We start from the raw sequence: 16,236 nt of genomic DNA on the forward strand, positions 1-16,236 counted from the left end.
ACACGTTGTGTAGGACTGCGTAACATACAGCACACACATTCATTTTGATGTGTGATTGGGTGAAGCCATTGGACACACCTGGGATTGGGTGAAGCCATTGGACACACCTGGGATTGGGTGAAGCCAGTGGACACACCTGGGATTGGGTGAAGCCATTGGACACACCTGGGATTGGGTGAAGCCAGTGGACACACCTGGGATTGGGTGAAGCCAGTGGACACACCTGGGATTGGGTGAAGCCATTGGACACACCTGGGATTGGGTGAAGCCAGTGGACACACCTGTGATCCATGCTGTTCTTATATTATGTGTCTCTTTCGTTGGTTACTAATGGTCCAGCATTCTGTGAACAACAAAGCCTAATGCTGAATATTGTCCTTGTCTGTGTTTACTTATGTTTGTCGACTGTATAATTTGTTTACCTTCTTTTTCTCTGAAATAAGATGGGATAATGAGGGAGAGGAGAAGTGGGAGGATCTTAATACTGAGGATCAAGGTTAATGAAGTCAACATGCAATTAACTCACCAGGAAGCAGTGGTGATACAATGTCTGTGTTACCCTTCTCTAATAACCACACAAGACACTGGCGGGTTGCACCATTCGTTTGTCATCCATCACAGTGTTATGGCATTTAAATACAATGGGGATGCACAGATGTTCCTTTAGTGGGGTTTCATTATTGTTTATGTCAATAACACAATACAGAACAGAACCCTAAAATATGAACTAATATTATAAAATAAACACCAGGCAATTTTTCAATGGGAACAAGGTGGTATGTTTTGTAAGTTCAGGGAAAAGGCCAAGTTTGATGCATTCAGTTGGTGTTTACTAAATAATCCTGCACAACAAGTGAAGCAGAAACTTAATTGTAACTAATTAGCTCCCTAGAGGTTTAATTGGATCTGCATTCTATATTCCCCAGTTTACCTGCAATATGTAAATCCTGCCTCCGTGTTGGGGGAGAAAAACACAGTCAGTGAGGTGGAGGGATGGAGGTAATGTGAGGCAGAATTAAGTAAAGTTGAAATCCGTCTGTAACAAGCTTAATTCTTCTGTCATGTTTGAGTCTCTTCACCCTGAAAGCCCTTAAGACATTTTCTACCCCATCTAATTGATTGTGCAAGCTGTGATGTTACAGAGTGGCTCCCTGTTGGGAGAGGTCAGGTAATAGGAAGTCTTTGTTCTACGGTGAAATGTGATGGCATCACTGAATTGAAAATGACAATGTGTATTGTCAATGTAATGAACCTCACTGCAGCTCGCTCACCTAATGCAGTTTGGAAATCGGTTTGGATTGTGTTCTGAGCATTCCTTTAAAGAAAGTGGGATTAGTAATAAGGACAGTTGTTTTGTTTGCATTATTTCACTGGAGAAATGAACATGCTAATACACCCCCACCACCATCTGTCCACCTTGACTTTGGAGTAAACTTATGTGGTGTAGCTCAACTCCCATTCCGTTTTCAAGTTCATCCATGTTGTCCAGGTTAGCTGGTTTGGTAGTTGGCCGCTGGGATATTGTTCACTTTTTTCTTGACAAATTACATGGGGGGGGGGGTTAAAGGTTAAATAAACTATGTCGCAGCCAAAACAGGATATTGGGTCTGAGTGAGTGCAGCTTAAATCCCCAACTACAAAATTACAATGGAAGTATATTATTTCCAGACCCGGACCCTGGACTAGCAACAATACTGCAGTCCATCCTGTTTTGTTTCTATAGCAACTCCTGCTTTCTTGAACTGTACTGGTCTAGTCTGAACAAACAGTAAGTAGGCAAACTAGTAGAAATCAGATTTCGGATCACCATTTCCACTCACTGACTTAAAGTTCTCTTTGTAAGACAGCTCTTTTCCTTTCACAAGACAACAATAACAGTGCCCCTCCAAACTGGTTTAGGTTTCACCATGAGAGGTGATCTCATCAACAAGGCTTTTAATTTTAAACAAGACCTTGCATAGATGTGCGAGTCTTGGAAAATATCTATTTTTAGAAACATGACACATGACCAAAGTCATCTGTGACACTGCTTTGTCAGTATTTATAATCACTGTGTTGAAATGTGGAGGAAAAAGAGAAAAAGATGGAATCACCAGAAAACGGTTAGCGGAATATTGAGACTCAGAAGCTGTTACATCATCACCAGAAATGTCCATTTGGCCACAGAGACTTGGACGAATGAAACTACACTGGTTGTCAAGGGTCAGCACGCAGACTGGTGCTGCTTTTGGTTCCCCATTGCTGGTGTATTTATTCCAATGAATATGGTACTGGAAAGATAATTGTTCTGTTGGCCTAAGGTTGAGAGCAATTTACTAGGCTACACTGTGGTTCAAAACATGGATATACCAGATGCACCCAAGAAAGCAAAGGTAACTGAACTAAATGACTATCGCCCCGTAGCACTCACTTCTGTCATCACGAAGTGCTTTGAGAGGCTAGTTAAGGATCATATCACCTCCACCTTACCTGACACCCTAGAGCCAGTTCAATTTGCTTACCGCCCCAATAGATCCACAGACAATTCAATCGCCATCGCACTGCACACTGCCCTATCCCATCTGGACAAGAGGAATACCTATGTCAGAATGCTGTTCATTGACTACAGCTCAGCCTTCAACACCATAGTACCCTCCAAGCTCATCATTAAGCTTGGGGCCTTGGGTCTGAACCCCACTCTGTGCAACTGGGTGCTGGACTTCCTGACTGGCCACCCCCAAGTGGTGAAGGTAGGAACAACACCTCCACTTTGCTGATCCTCAACACAGGGGCCCCACAAGGGTGCGTGCTCAGCCCCTTCCTGTACTCGCTGTTCACCCATGACTGCGTGGCCACACATGCCTCCAACTCAATCATCAAGTTTGCAGACAACACAACAGTACTAGGCCTGATTACCAACAATGACAAGACAGCCTACAGGGAGGAGGTGAGGGCCCTGGTGGAGTGGTGCCAGCAAAATAACCTCTCCCTCAATGTCAACAAAATGCTAACCGTGGACTTCAGGAAACAACAGAGGGAGCACATCCCTATACACATTGACGGGACCGCAGTAGAGAAGGTGGAAAGCGTCAAGTTCCTTGGCGTACACATCACTGACGATCTATCCACACAGACAGTGTGGTGAAGAAGGCGCAACAGCGCCTCTTCAACCTCCAAATTCTGCTTGGCCCTTAAGACCCTCAAACTTTTACAGATGCACAATTGAGAGCATCCTGTCGGGCTGTATCACCGCCTGTTACGACAACTGCACCGCCCGCAACCATAGGGCTCTCCAGAGGGTGGTACGGTCTGCCAAACTCATCATCGGGGGCACACTGCCTGCCCTCCAGGACACCTACAGCACCCAATGTCACAGGAAGGCCAAAAAGATCATCAAGGACATCAACCACACGAGCCACTGCCTGTTCACCCCGCAATCATCCAGAAGGCGAGGTCAGTACAGGTGCATCAAAGCTGGGACCGAGAGACTGAAAACAGAATCTATCTCAAGGCCATCAGACTATTAAATAGCCATCACAAGCCGGCTACCACCCAGCTACTCAACCCTGCACCTTAGAGGCTGCTGCCCCATATTCATAGACATGGAATCACTGGTCACTTTAATAATGGAACACTATTCACTTTAATCATGTTTACATTCTGCTTTACTCATTTTATATGTATATACTGTATTCTATTCTACTGTATTTCAGTAAATGTCACTCCGACACTGCTCATTCTAATATTTATATATTTCTTTATTCCATTCTTTTACTTTTGTATGTGTGTGTATTGTTGTGAATTGTTAGATACTACTCCACTGTTGGAGCTAGAAACACAAGCATTTCGCTTACCCACAATAACATCTGCTAAATATGTTTATGTGTAAATACAATTTTATTTTATTTGATTCTTCCAGACATGTATAAACACAGAAGTCAATTTTTTTAAACTTAATTTTCACTTTTATTGCAACATTAAAGTTCTGTGTATATTTAACGATCTTATTATCCATGGTTAATAACTGTTATGTTTAAGCTGAGGTGTGAGCTAACTTTTAATTGAGCGAGGCAGTGGATGAATGACAGTGCTTTGCCATGCAGGAGAATGTTCATCATCAGCTCTAGCTAAGCATGCCAGGCATGCAGGTGGATGTCTGGGTGTAGATTAGCCTGTCCTGCAGGACCTTGATAAGAACCCACAGTTCATGCACATCAGTCAGAGAGAGCAGGACTAGATTTAATAAGCACCTAACAAGTTATTCTTTAAGATAATACCATGATATAGAACAGAAAAGTCAAATTAAAGAACCATTGATAATGTCATGAATTCCCTTGCTTCCTTATTCTTTCTCTTTACAAATTGTGAAAGAGCAGTAGTTTTTACATGACAAACAGCCTTTTGTAAATACATTCAGTTAGTGCTTATAAATATCATACGGATATATAATTCACGAATTTATTTTCTGTGATATAGACATCAATCTCAGCTCATTATTTGGTCATGTAAACACCTTACTGACAGTAAACAACGCACACTGTCTATTTTAGCCCAGCCAGTAGTGTTGGACCACAGGGTTCATGCATTATTCAGCAGCTGTGAAAATAGTTTTTCCAGAGTGCACCATGTTACCTTTGGACTAAAGTGAAATATAACCTGAATTTGACATTTTCTAATATCCTATACCAAACTTTCAGTTTCAAAAGGATAGGGACGGTAATTGGTACACCAGAAGAAAGACTGCCGATCCTTCTGGGTATTATCGGTGACTGTAGGGACAAGGCGAGATTGGAACACGGTAATTGCAAAGACAAGGGCTGAGAATAAATGGGAAAATAGTTCTTTACTGTCAGATAGAGGAAGGTCAAAAGTACAAGCGTATGACATCCATACATGTTACAGCACATTATTCACAATGTACACAGGGGAACTGTATCTTTTCTTAGATATCCAATTCATCGCCTTGGTTTCTGACAAAAAGAGGAGCTGATCGCCGCTCAAGTTTCCCTAACTGCACAGAAGTAACAAGATGTGATACAAGATGCATCATGTCAACAGCACTAGGTCAAAATGAATATCAGAGCAGGTTACGCTTCTCTTCTTCTCCCCCAAATCAATGTTTTATTATTTGATTAATGCTTCCACGGTGTTGTCACAGTGCTTATACATTTCCTCTAAGATGAAAGAGAAACAGCTGCAATTTATTTCCCCAGATGAGATATTGATCACTGGTGGTAGACTGGGCGTCAAATGTCTTATCTGAAAAATGAATGTCAAATGGTACGCATCACAGGGAAATCTTTGGAGGAGACCATCCTCACGCTCAGTAAAGCTGAGGACTATCCATAGTAAAACAGGAAATTGGCAATGACTGTCAATACACATACAACACTTTCTCTAAATATTTGTATGAATTCTAATTTCTACACCCTTTACTTTAGGGTAATTATATTTAATGCATTCATTGAAATTCAGGTTTGAAGAGCTAACAACCACTTTACAATGTGTAAGATGTCTTATACGACATGATATTGTGACCCTGTAGGACTCTTGTTAGAAATATAGTGGCGGATATTTCTAGGAATTGTTCAAAGACATTATGCTTGTCCTACATATTGGCAGTTTGATGTCGTTCTTTAACATTTATAACTGATTTATTTGTCATGATCTTCGCTGGCTAGTTCCATAATACAGCACTAGCTGCAGTTTGAAATATTCTGAATATAAAATGACTTATTTCCCTTTCTATGGCCCTGGCAACAGCCTCTCCTCAGCTCCTCGTTTTAATAGCAGTATAGGGTGCAGATGGAGAGGCTCAGAGTGGACGGGGAACAGGCTGGATGTTTGGCTTGAGATGCAGACTTCCTCTCCATCAGACATATCTCAGAGAGAAATGAAAAGGAATGATGTCCCAGTCCCTTGCCTGGACTGGGCTTTGTAGTAGCTGTGTCTTCGAAATAGACTGATAGACTGGGGTTTCATGTAGACTGTATAGAGAAATGGTAGCACATATGCTCAGAAGGACATAAATGGCTTCTCTCTGTTGTTGTGTTGTTCATTCACATTTGGAGCATTGCAGATGATGACTTCATTGTATGGAATGGAATGAGGCCCACCGCTGGAAAGCATAATGGTGGGGAGAAGAGCCTAAAGCTATAGGTACTGACGTAAAACAGCAAGTTATCATACTCTATGAAATTAAATCTGCTGCTTGAGGGACTGTTGTCTCATGTCGTGGCTGTGCTGTAAATATTTGACCATTCCTGAGATATTACGTTAAAGAGCTATCCTATCGTGGTAACTAGACGTCAGCAAGTTTCACACACAACACAACTTGTATCATGCAAACATTGTCATAGTTCGGTGTGATTTGTACCCTATGAGTGAAATTGTATGTCATTTTTAAAAATTCTGTCCATTGGAATTTCCATCTTTCCATGAGAAATCACTTATGTAATCCATTCAGCTAGTCTCTTACATGACAGTCATTCCTCCATTCTGTTTGTCTCTCTGTAGAGTTCTGTGTCTCTCTCAGCACGTTGTATGAACTTTCTGGATTGCTGACATACTTGAGTTAATGTTAAAAAGAATGGCACCCAGTTTTTCAATAAATAGGCAAACAAGAGCTTTTTATACTAGTAGCTTACCCAGTCGATTTCACAATGGGGTGGCAGTTAAAATCATGTGTTACATTTCAAAAATAAATGTTAATTTAAACAGAAAAAGCATGGACTTGTGAAAATATTACTATGTCCATCAAATAAAATCCTGAAATTAGAAATCAAATTGTACCCAGGTTTCAATTTGATCAGTGTTGTTATGGCGAGCACAGTGGTGTTGTTTTGTGTGCCAGTCTGGCAGTCAAGCGTGAATTTATCTCACTGTTTCTGTTGGGCGAAAACAAAGCGACGGAAGAGGGAGGCATCAATTAGCTAAGCTACTCCTGGGGAAAAATAAAAACATTGGAAACTAATGAGTGTATTGAGTTTACCCGCTGTTATATAATTTATATCTTGTTAAGTCATCCATCACCTCCCAGCATAGCTACAAGTGTGAGACAGTGTTGCTATCGCTAGTATGAAAAAGTATCTTAAAAGTGTGAGTCTCTTATAATGAAGTTGATTGTTCATCGTAACTGATGTTCTTCATCACACCAAATGTTAATCATACGTACTGCTAGTATAAACACCCAATTATTCGATTAATCGTTCATTTCATGCATGTTTTAACCCAACGTTTCTGAACTGATGCTTTTGATGTGGGAAAGGATGCCTTTCAGTAGAAAGCCATGTCTGAAGCTCTACTCTATGGGCTCTGCTGTGACTCAGAGAGGCTTAGGAGGATGTGGTCCTCTGACTCAAACATGAGCTGCCAATGCTTCTGTACTCACCCACACATTGTCTCACCCCCACAATGCGTCCGCCAAGAGCCCCACACACAATCCCTGTTTCTTTTTCTCCCGGAAAACATCACCCCACGCTGCTACTTGTTCGTGGCAGTGGTGGAAAAAGTACCCAATTGTCATACTTGAGTAAAAGTAAAGATACCATAATAGAAAATGACTCAAGTAAAAGTGAAAGTCACCCAGTAAAATACTACTTGAGCAAAAGTCTAAAAGTATTTGGTTTTACATATTCTAAAGTATCAAAAGTAAATGTAAATGTAACAAACTATTTATCAGTCTTACGGCTTGGGGGTAGAAGCTGTTCGGGGTCCTGTTGGTTCCAGACTTGGTGCATCTGTACTGCTTGCCGTGCGGTAGCAGAGAGAACAGTCTATGACTTGGGTGGCTGAAGTCTTTGATCATTTTAGATCCTTCCTCTGACACCACCTGGTATAGAGATCCTGGATGACAGGGAGCTCGGCCCCAGTGATATACTGGGCCGTATGCACCACACTTTGTAGTACTTTGCGGTCGGATGCCAAGCAGTTGCCATACCAACTGGTGATGCAGCCAGTCTAGATGCTCTCAATGGTGCAGCTGTAGAACTTTTTGAGGATCTGAGGGCCCATGCCAACTCTTTTCAGCCTCTTGAGAGGGGAGAGACATTGTCGTGCCCTCTTCATGGCTATGTTGGTGTGTGTGGACCATTATAGATCCTTAGTGATGTGGACACCGAGGAACGTGACGCTCTCGGCCCTCTGTTTCCTGAAGTCCAGAATCAGCTCCTTTGTCTAGCTGACGTTGAGGGAGAGGTTGTTGTGCTGGCACCACACTGCCAGGTCTCTGACCTCCTCCGTATAGGCCGTCTCATCGTCGCTGGTGTTCAAGCCTACTACCGTCGTCTGAAAACTTAATGATGGTGATGGAGTCATAAGCGGCCACACAGTCGTGGGTGAACAGGGAGTACAGGAGGGGACTAAATACACACCCCCGAGGGGCCCCCTGTGTTGTTGCCTACCCTTACCACCTGGGAGTGTCCTGTCATGAAGTCCAGGATCCAGTTGCAGAGGGAGGTGTTCAGTAGTCCCAGGGTCCTTAACCTCTATGGGCTAGGTGGGACGCTAGCGTGCCACCCGTGGTGCACTCCATCAACAGCAGGTGCATTTCAAGAGCGGCAAATTTGAATCCAAATAAATGTCAAAATTCAAATTTTTCAAAAATACAACTATTTTACACCATTTGAAAGATAAACATCTCCTTAATCTAACCACGTTTTACGATTTCAAAAAGGTTTTACAGCGAAAGCATAAATTTAGAGTATGTTAGGACAGTACATTTACAAGAGTTGTGTGTAATGTTTTGTCAAGTCAAAGACAGGGTCACCAAAACCATAAAACCAGCTAAAATGATGCACTAACCTTTTACAATCTCCATCAGATGACACTCCTAGGACATTATGTTAGACAATGCATGCATTTTTAGTTCTATCAAGTTCATATTTATATCCAAAAACAGCGTTTTACTATGGCATTGATGTTGAGGAAATCGTTTCCCTCCAATAACCGGCAGTCAAGTCAGCGTCACAAATTAAATAATTAAAATTAGAAAACATTGGTAAAATATTATATTGTCATTTAAAGAATTATAGATTTACATCTCTTGAACGCAATCAACTTGCCAGATTTAAAAATAACCTTACTGGGAAATCACACTTTGCAATAATCTGAGCACTGCGCCCAGAAAAATACGCGTTGCGATACAGACTAGACGTCATGTTGGGGAGATCTAAAATCGAAAATACTATGTAAATAATCCATTACCTTTGATTCTCTTCATCAGATGTCACTTCCAGGTATCACAGGTCCATAACGAATGTAGTTTTGTTCAAAAAAGCTCATCATTTATGTCCAAAAATCTCCGTCTTGTTAGCACATGATCTAAGCCAGCCGGACTTCTCGTCATGAACGAGGGGAAAAAATATATTTCCGTTCGTTCAAACATGTCAAACGTTGTATAGCATAAATCATTAGGGCCTTTTTAACCAGAACATGAATAATATTCAAGGTGGACGAATGCATACTCTTTTATAACGTATTGGAACGAGGGTACCCAACATGAACTCGCGCGCCAGGTGTCTAATGGGACATCATCGTTCCATGGCTCTTGTTCGGTCAGATCTCCCTCCAGAAGACTCAAAACACTTTGTAAAGGCTGGTGACATCTAGTGGAAGCAATAGGAAGTGCCAAAATATTCCTCAGCCCCTGTGTTTTTCAATGGGATAGGTTTAAAGTCAATACAACACATCAGGTATCCACTTCCTGTCAGAAAATGTCTCAGGGTTTTGCCTGCCAAATGAGTTCTGTTATACTCACAGACACCATTCAAACAGTTTTAGAAACTTTAGAGTGTTTTCTATCCATATATAATAAGTATATGCATATTCTAGTTACTGGGTAGGATTAGTAACCAGATTAAATCGGGTACATTTTTTTTATCCAGACGTGCAAATGCTGCCCCCTAGCCCTAACAGGTTAATAACTTGGTGAGCTTGGAGGGCACTACGGTGTTGAACGCGGATATAGCGAAACTGAGCCAGCTGCTCGAACAGAGTTCTTAGTTTGTTGTCATGTTTATCACCACTATCTGGATATACAGGAACACATCTATTTGATGAAATTAGAATGTTGACTGACAAATACAGTACCAGTCAAAAGTTTGGACACACCCACTCATTCCACGGTTTTTCTTTATTTTTACTATTTTCTACATTGTAAAATAATAGTGAAAACATAACAATTATGAAAAAGCACATATGGAATCATATAGTAACCAAAAGTGTTAAACAAATCAAAATATATTTTATATTTCAGATTCTTTAAAGTAGCCATCCTTTGCCTTGATGACAGCTTTGCACACTTGTCATTCTCTCAACCAGCTTCATGAGATAGTCACCTGGAATGCATTTCAATTAACAGGTGGGCCTTGTTTAAAATTAATTTGTAGAATTTATTTCCTTCTTAATGCGTTTTTAGCCAATCAGTTGTGTTGTGACAAGGTATGTGTGATATACAGAAGATAGCCCTATTTGGTAAAAGACCAAGTCCATATTATGGAAATAACAGCTCAAATAAGCAAAGAGAAACGACAGTCCATCATTACTTTAAGACATGAAGGTCAGTCAATCCGGAACATTTCAGGAACTTTGAAAGTTTGCTCAAGTGCAGAAAAAAAACAACCATCAAGCGCTATGATGGAACTGGCTCTCATGAGGACCGCCACAGGAAAGGAAGACCCAGAGTTACCTCTGCTGCAGAGGATAAGTTCATTAGAGTTAACTGCACCTCAGATTGCAGCCCAAATAAATGCTTCACAGAGTTTATTTAACAGACACATCTCAAAATCAACTGTTCAGAGGAGACAACATGAATCAGGCCTAGTCAAATTGCTGCAATGAAACCACTACTAAAGGACACCAATAATAAGAACATACTTGCTTGGGACAAGAAACATGAGCAAAGGACATCAGACCAGTGGAAATCTGTCCTTTGTTCTGATGAGTCCAAATTTGAGATTTTTGGTTCCAACAGCTGTGTCTTTGTGAGATGCAGAGTAGGTGAACGGATGATCTCCACATTTGTGGTTCCCAACATGAAGCTTGGAGGAGGAGGTGTGATGGTGTGGGGGTGCTTTGATTGTGACACTGTCAAATATTTATTTAGAATTCAAGGCACACTTAACCAGCATGGCTACCACAGCATTCTGCAGCGATATGGTATCCCATCTGGTTTGCACTTAGTGGGACTATCATTTGTTTTTCAACAGAACAATGACCCAACACACCTCCAGGCTGTGTAAGGGCTATTTGACCAAGAAGGAGAGTGATGGAGTGCTGCATCAGATGACCTGGCCTCCACACTCACCTGACCTCAACCCAATTGAGATGGTTTGGGATGAGTTGGACCGCAGAGTGAAGGAAAAACAGCCAACAAGTGCTCAGCATATGCGGGAACTCCTTCAAGACTGTTGGCATTCCTCATGAAGCTGGTTGAGAGAATGGCAAGAGTGTGCAAAGCTATCATCGAGGCAAAGGGTGATTACTTTGAAGAATATAAGACATAGAATATATTTTGATTTGTTTAACACTTTTTTGGTTACTACATGATGTATTATTTACTAGTTTTGATATCTTCACTATTTTTCTACAAAGTAGAAAATAGGACAAATCAAGAAAAACCCTTGAATGAGTAGGTGTGTCCAAACTTTTGACTGGTACTGTATTTTCAGTGTACCAAATAACTTTCTTTAGAGTTGAAGTGAGAATGGCCACAATAACTTCTGCCCCCATCCCTACTGCTCCTTGTATTGAAGCTCTGTACTCAGCTCCTCAACATCATCATCAGTCTATACCAGTGTTTCCCAACCCTGGTCCTCGATTATCCAAACAGTACACATTTGTATTGTAACCCTGGACAAGCATACCTGATTCAACTTGTCAGCTGGTTGGGAAACACTGGTCTATACTTCTGACACGTAATGTAGTAGCGTGTAAACAGCCCCTCTCTCTGTCTGCGTGACCAGTTGTCTTGATCCCATGGTCCAGAAATTTGCTCTCGCTCCCTATCCCTCACCCAAAACCCACTCAAAATGTCTGAATTTTAACCTCTCTTCTATTTCCTTATTTATGTACCCCACATCCTTATTTGGAATCACTATTTAATGAAGAGCGTCATTATCAACCTTAAGTATTACATTTAGCTTCTGAGGGAGACTGGCTGGCTGGAGGAGCAGTCTTGTAGGAGGAGATGAGAGAGTAGCGATGGGGGCTCTAGCATCAGCCCCATCCTCTTCCCCTTTTCCTCCAGCACCAGCCACAAGCCCAAGCTCTAGCTCCAGAGATGCTGAGTGCCCTTGTGATAAGGTGTGAGGCCTGTCTGCCACTGACTGACAAGCCTGCTCTTGCCATGCCAGTGCCTGGCGCTCGATAAGGGAAAATGTCAGCGTGATTTTGGAAAATGTCATTTATCTCGGCTCTCTAGCCATGTCTGTAACCCAGACTGATTATGGTTTGTTGAAATTTATATCATTGCGGGGTGCCTTGTGAAATAGTGGAAATGTTGTGTTTTTCAGTAACATAGTAGTGCTTAATGTCCCTTTGGTGATAGTCTGTTAATATTGTAATTGCTTTGATATAGCCTAGTTCTCTGTTATTGTGCTTTAAATTCTGAATACACTAACCACTCTATATTCTGCTGAACTTAATCATGTATTACAAACCATCAAAGTGTTCAGTGCACAGAGGCGTTCAGATTGGGGGATTCACTTGATACTGAGACAAAGGTTTCCCGTATTGGTGATGCTACGCAAGATGTGTGAGTTGAAGAGTGTGTTTGTGATGTGTAAGAAAAAGCCCCCAGATTCAAGTGCCAATCTCTTAGTCTTTGTCAAAGCGTCTGTGTGGGCTGTTTGCTTGTATTATTTAGAAAAACAATCCTCTCCGAAGATGAGTGGGTTAACAGGAACCATAAATTGGTTTAGCAGGATTCGTATGCACTCAAGTTCCGGCTTAGCTTCAAGGCTGAAAATTCTTGTATTCACATGTATTCAGAAGCCACTGCTTACTTTTCCCAGGAAATGATCTCACTGTGAAGATAGGCTGTTTAACATTGCTTGTAAGCCTTAGGTTTTGATTTGGGGGTCTAAGATGAAGCAGAGTTTGTACTCACGTCATCACTTTTAATGTTGGATTCAAAAACCCAAGCTGTCATATATTATTCAACGAGTTTTCCTATTTTCTCTGAAGCACTACACCATACTACCTCTGGTTTCAGCTTGCTTCTAGCAGCCATTCAATTCACAGGCTACTGTATATTATTCAGAACTGTATATGTTTCCACCATGTAGTTGATTCAAAGTGACATTTGTGGGACACACTGATAAAGCAATTGTTCCTGCTGCTTAGACCAACTCCATAGGACTGAACAGAAATCCACCATTACTTGCATTCCACTTTTTTGGAGAGACCATGGCTGCCTTGGTGATCTGCAATGCAGGCTCAGAGTAGTCCCAGACAGAAAGAAGTGTCTTTAACAGAAAGAAGTGTCTTGGCAGCCCCACAGAAGCCTAGTGAGTATGTTGTCTTTCGCTCTTAACCAAATGTATTGCCAGTCTGTCCGTGATACCCTAACAAATGGAGCAGGCCCACGATTCCCAACATACTTGTCAAATCGACGCACCTGTGAAGATCACCCTGCTCAAGATAAATTCGAGGTTGGAGTGTTCGACTTTACTTTATAAATATTTTTATTACAATGTTGTCTCTATTTGGGCGAGCGTTTGGCTGCAGGATGAGCATTCTCCTCACATGAAGTGCAGTGGTGAAAGCCATGATAAATTGCACTCTGTTGACACCTTCATTGGGTTATTTATGACTCATTAATTGAACTGAAAAGGAGAGTTGTAGGCGCAGTGGGGGAGCCGGACTGCGCTAGGCCTCCATGGCACTGCCTAGCAGCGGCCCACAGGGCTGGGAGGAGAAGGGAGAGAAGAGGTGGTGTCCTATTCTCACGTGTGTCTGTCTGTTTCCTGTTTGCTGGGGAGAAGAGTGAGAGAACACACTTGTCAGGGGCGGGCAGGAAAACGAGGAAGACAACCATGAAAAGGCGGCCCCCACCCAGCCCAGCCCCTCTCACATATAAGCTCCCTCCTTCAAAACCTGAAAGGGTTTCTTATTTGAATCTCCTCCTGTGTATTATTTTAGTCCATGGAGTGCTTTAATCATCTTGTGGTTTGTATTGTAAGGGACTGAATGCACTGTTCATATTTTAGACCACGGAATCAAGAAGAACATAGCTGCAAGATATTTTTGCAATTACATGAATGTTTTCTATGACATTAATTCAGTAGGCTTATTCATTCCATGATGTGACATTGCATTATGAGCTGGTGTACACAAATGTAGGATGTGCTACAAGCATGCCTATAAAATAAAATGCTCAGAAACACACTTGATTAACAAATGGATTAGCGATGCTCTTTTCGAAGGCTGACTGGACTGGGTGCCCACGAGGTGCAGTAACGAGTCCTTCCTTCCTGAGAGCACTGACAGACATGTCAACCTGATCATTTTCTCATTTTTGGTGCTCTGTCAACCTGATCATTGTGCTCTATCTATCTTTCTCTATCGCTCTCATTCTCTCATCGATTCCCTCTCTGTTTCCGGTGATTGGCTTTAGCATTATTTCTTCACCAAGGGTTTGTTACACTAGGTCAGTGTTCATGCTGCAGGAATAGACTAATTACGTTCAGAGTTGTAGGACTATCTCTGCATAATTGCAGATTTCTAGTGTATACTACTGTAGACATGTCCCATCACGACAAGCTGAGTTCTGATCCACAGGACCAGAGCAGGAATTTGTTAGTTTGTGTCAATAGATTTAGTCAGACTCTACGTCCCAACGTGTGTCCATGTCCTTGAACTGTAAGTGCTTAGGCTCATCCAGCCCTTAGGCTCATCTCAATCCTGTCACAGCTGCCAGTCAGCTCTCAGTGACGTCTATGTCCTCTAACACTTTATGTCTCTCAACACTCAGCCCTCAGTGTCTCTGAGAGAGAGGGACATGTCTGGACCTGTCTGTCACACATGACTCACCCACAGCTGGGCTGCGGTGGGGGCCATTCTCTTTCTAAGCACCAGGGTGTCTTCCAGAGAGGCTTTTAGATATTGTTTTTCAGTCTGGACTGCTACTGTACCACAGTGGACCACTAACATTCCTATCTTCTCCCTCCATGCTTTTTAAAATTATTTTGATCCTGCAAGCTCACAAGCGATAGTAATCTACACTTCAATTAAATCGCACTACTCATCAGATGCTATCTGCTGTGCTGGAGGTAGAGTGAGGGTGCTTTGAGGCAGCACAACTGTCACTGTAAAATAGGATCTTGGTATTACTGTGAGAGCTACCCCTTTAGTGTGTGTGTGTCTGAGTCAGAGGAAGACTGCTTGACTGAGTTTTAGTGAAGCATATAGGCCTATTCTGTTAAGTATCTGCAAAACAAATGATGCTGTTCTTTTTAAGTGTTGTGCTTTTTTCACGGCAACGGTTGTCCCTTCGTCCCAAACAGACCCACTACTAGAGCCAAGTCTATTGTGTCTTTTTATCATATGTTCAGTCAGTCACAGAAATAGATTGTTAGGAAGACAATGTAAAAGAATAGTTTGCTTGCATTGTCCAAATTATTAACGTGTTTTCATTTCTCTCTTTTTTTATCTCTGTGATGTTGTGTGCTGTGCCTCCCTGCTTTCTGAACCTCGTATGTACTAAAGGTAAGTGTCGTATTACCCGTCTCATAAGTCAGCACTCATTTAGTTACTGAAAAAGAGATCAGAACTACTCACTTTCTAAATGTACATTCGTAACATTATGTACACTCATAACATTAACACCAAATATGTACTTCTGTGTAGGTGGACTCACAAACAAGCAAGGTAAGTGTACTACATATTCTAACTGTGTGTCAGTCTGTATCAAAAAATAACTGTATTAGTCTCTAACAAAATCACCAAATTACCATATTTATGTAAAAGAAAATTAGGAAAAAGACTTCATATTCCTCCATTTGGTATTTGGTTAGGCAGTCTGTTCCCTTGCTGCTGTTGCCAGGCAGTCACACAGAGCAGAGCTACAGTTCCAGTGTTCTTCCACTGAGTGGCAGGTATTTTGTTCTAATACTGGCCACCCGCTAACACAGGCAAATCAAGATGGATGGGTAGATTTCATAGTTTTATTATCCCTTAATGTGCAGTTATACAGTGACAGAGAACTCTCCTGGAAGAGGACAGGCCAATGTTTGAGAATTGAGCAGGCAGGAGATA

At 41.7% G+C, this 16,236-nt stretch overlaps 1 protein-coding gene across 2 annotated transcripts in view; it reads left to right on the forward strand.

The window, feature by feature from the left end:
- LOC106573506 (nuclear receptor ROR-alpha A) overlaps positions 1–16,236 on the forward strand; it is a 270,918-nt gene that overhangs the window by 67,084 nt on the left and 187,598 nt on the right. Inside the window, exon 2 of one of the 2 annotated variants that reach the window (XM_014148624.2) lies at positions 15,829–15,849. The exons of the other annotated variant lie outside the window; for it this stretch is intronic. Within the exon in view, the coding sequence (XP_014004099.1) occupies positions 15,829–15,849 (21 nt within the window). The remainder of the gene's footprint in view (positions 1–15,828; positions 15,850–16,236) is intronic. 2 annotated transcript variants of the gene reach the window in all.

The sequence above is a fragment of the Salmo salar genome, chromosome ssa16 (genome assembly GCF_905237065.1).
Source record: "Salmo salar chromosome ssa16, Ssal_v3.1, whole genome shotgun sequence".
Classification (NCBI taxonomy): domain Eukaryota; kingdom Metazoa; phylum Chordata; class Actinopteri; order Salmoniformes; family Salmonidae; genus Salmo; species Salmo salar.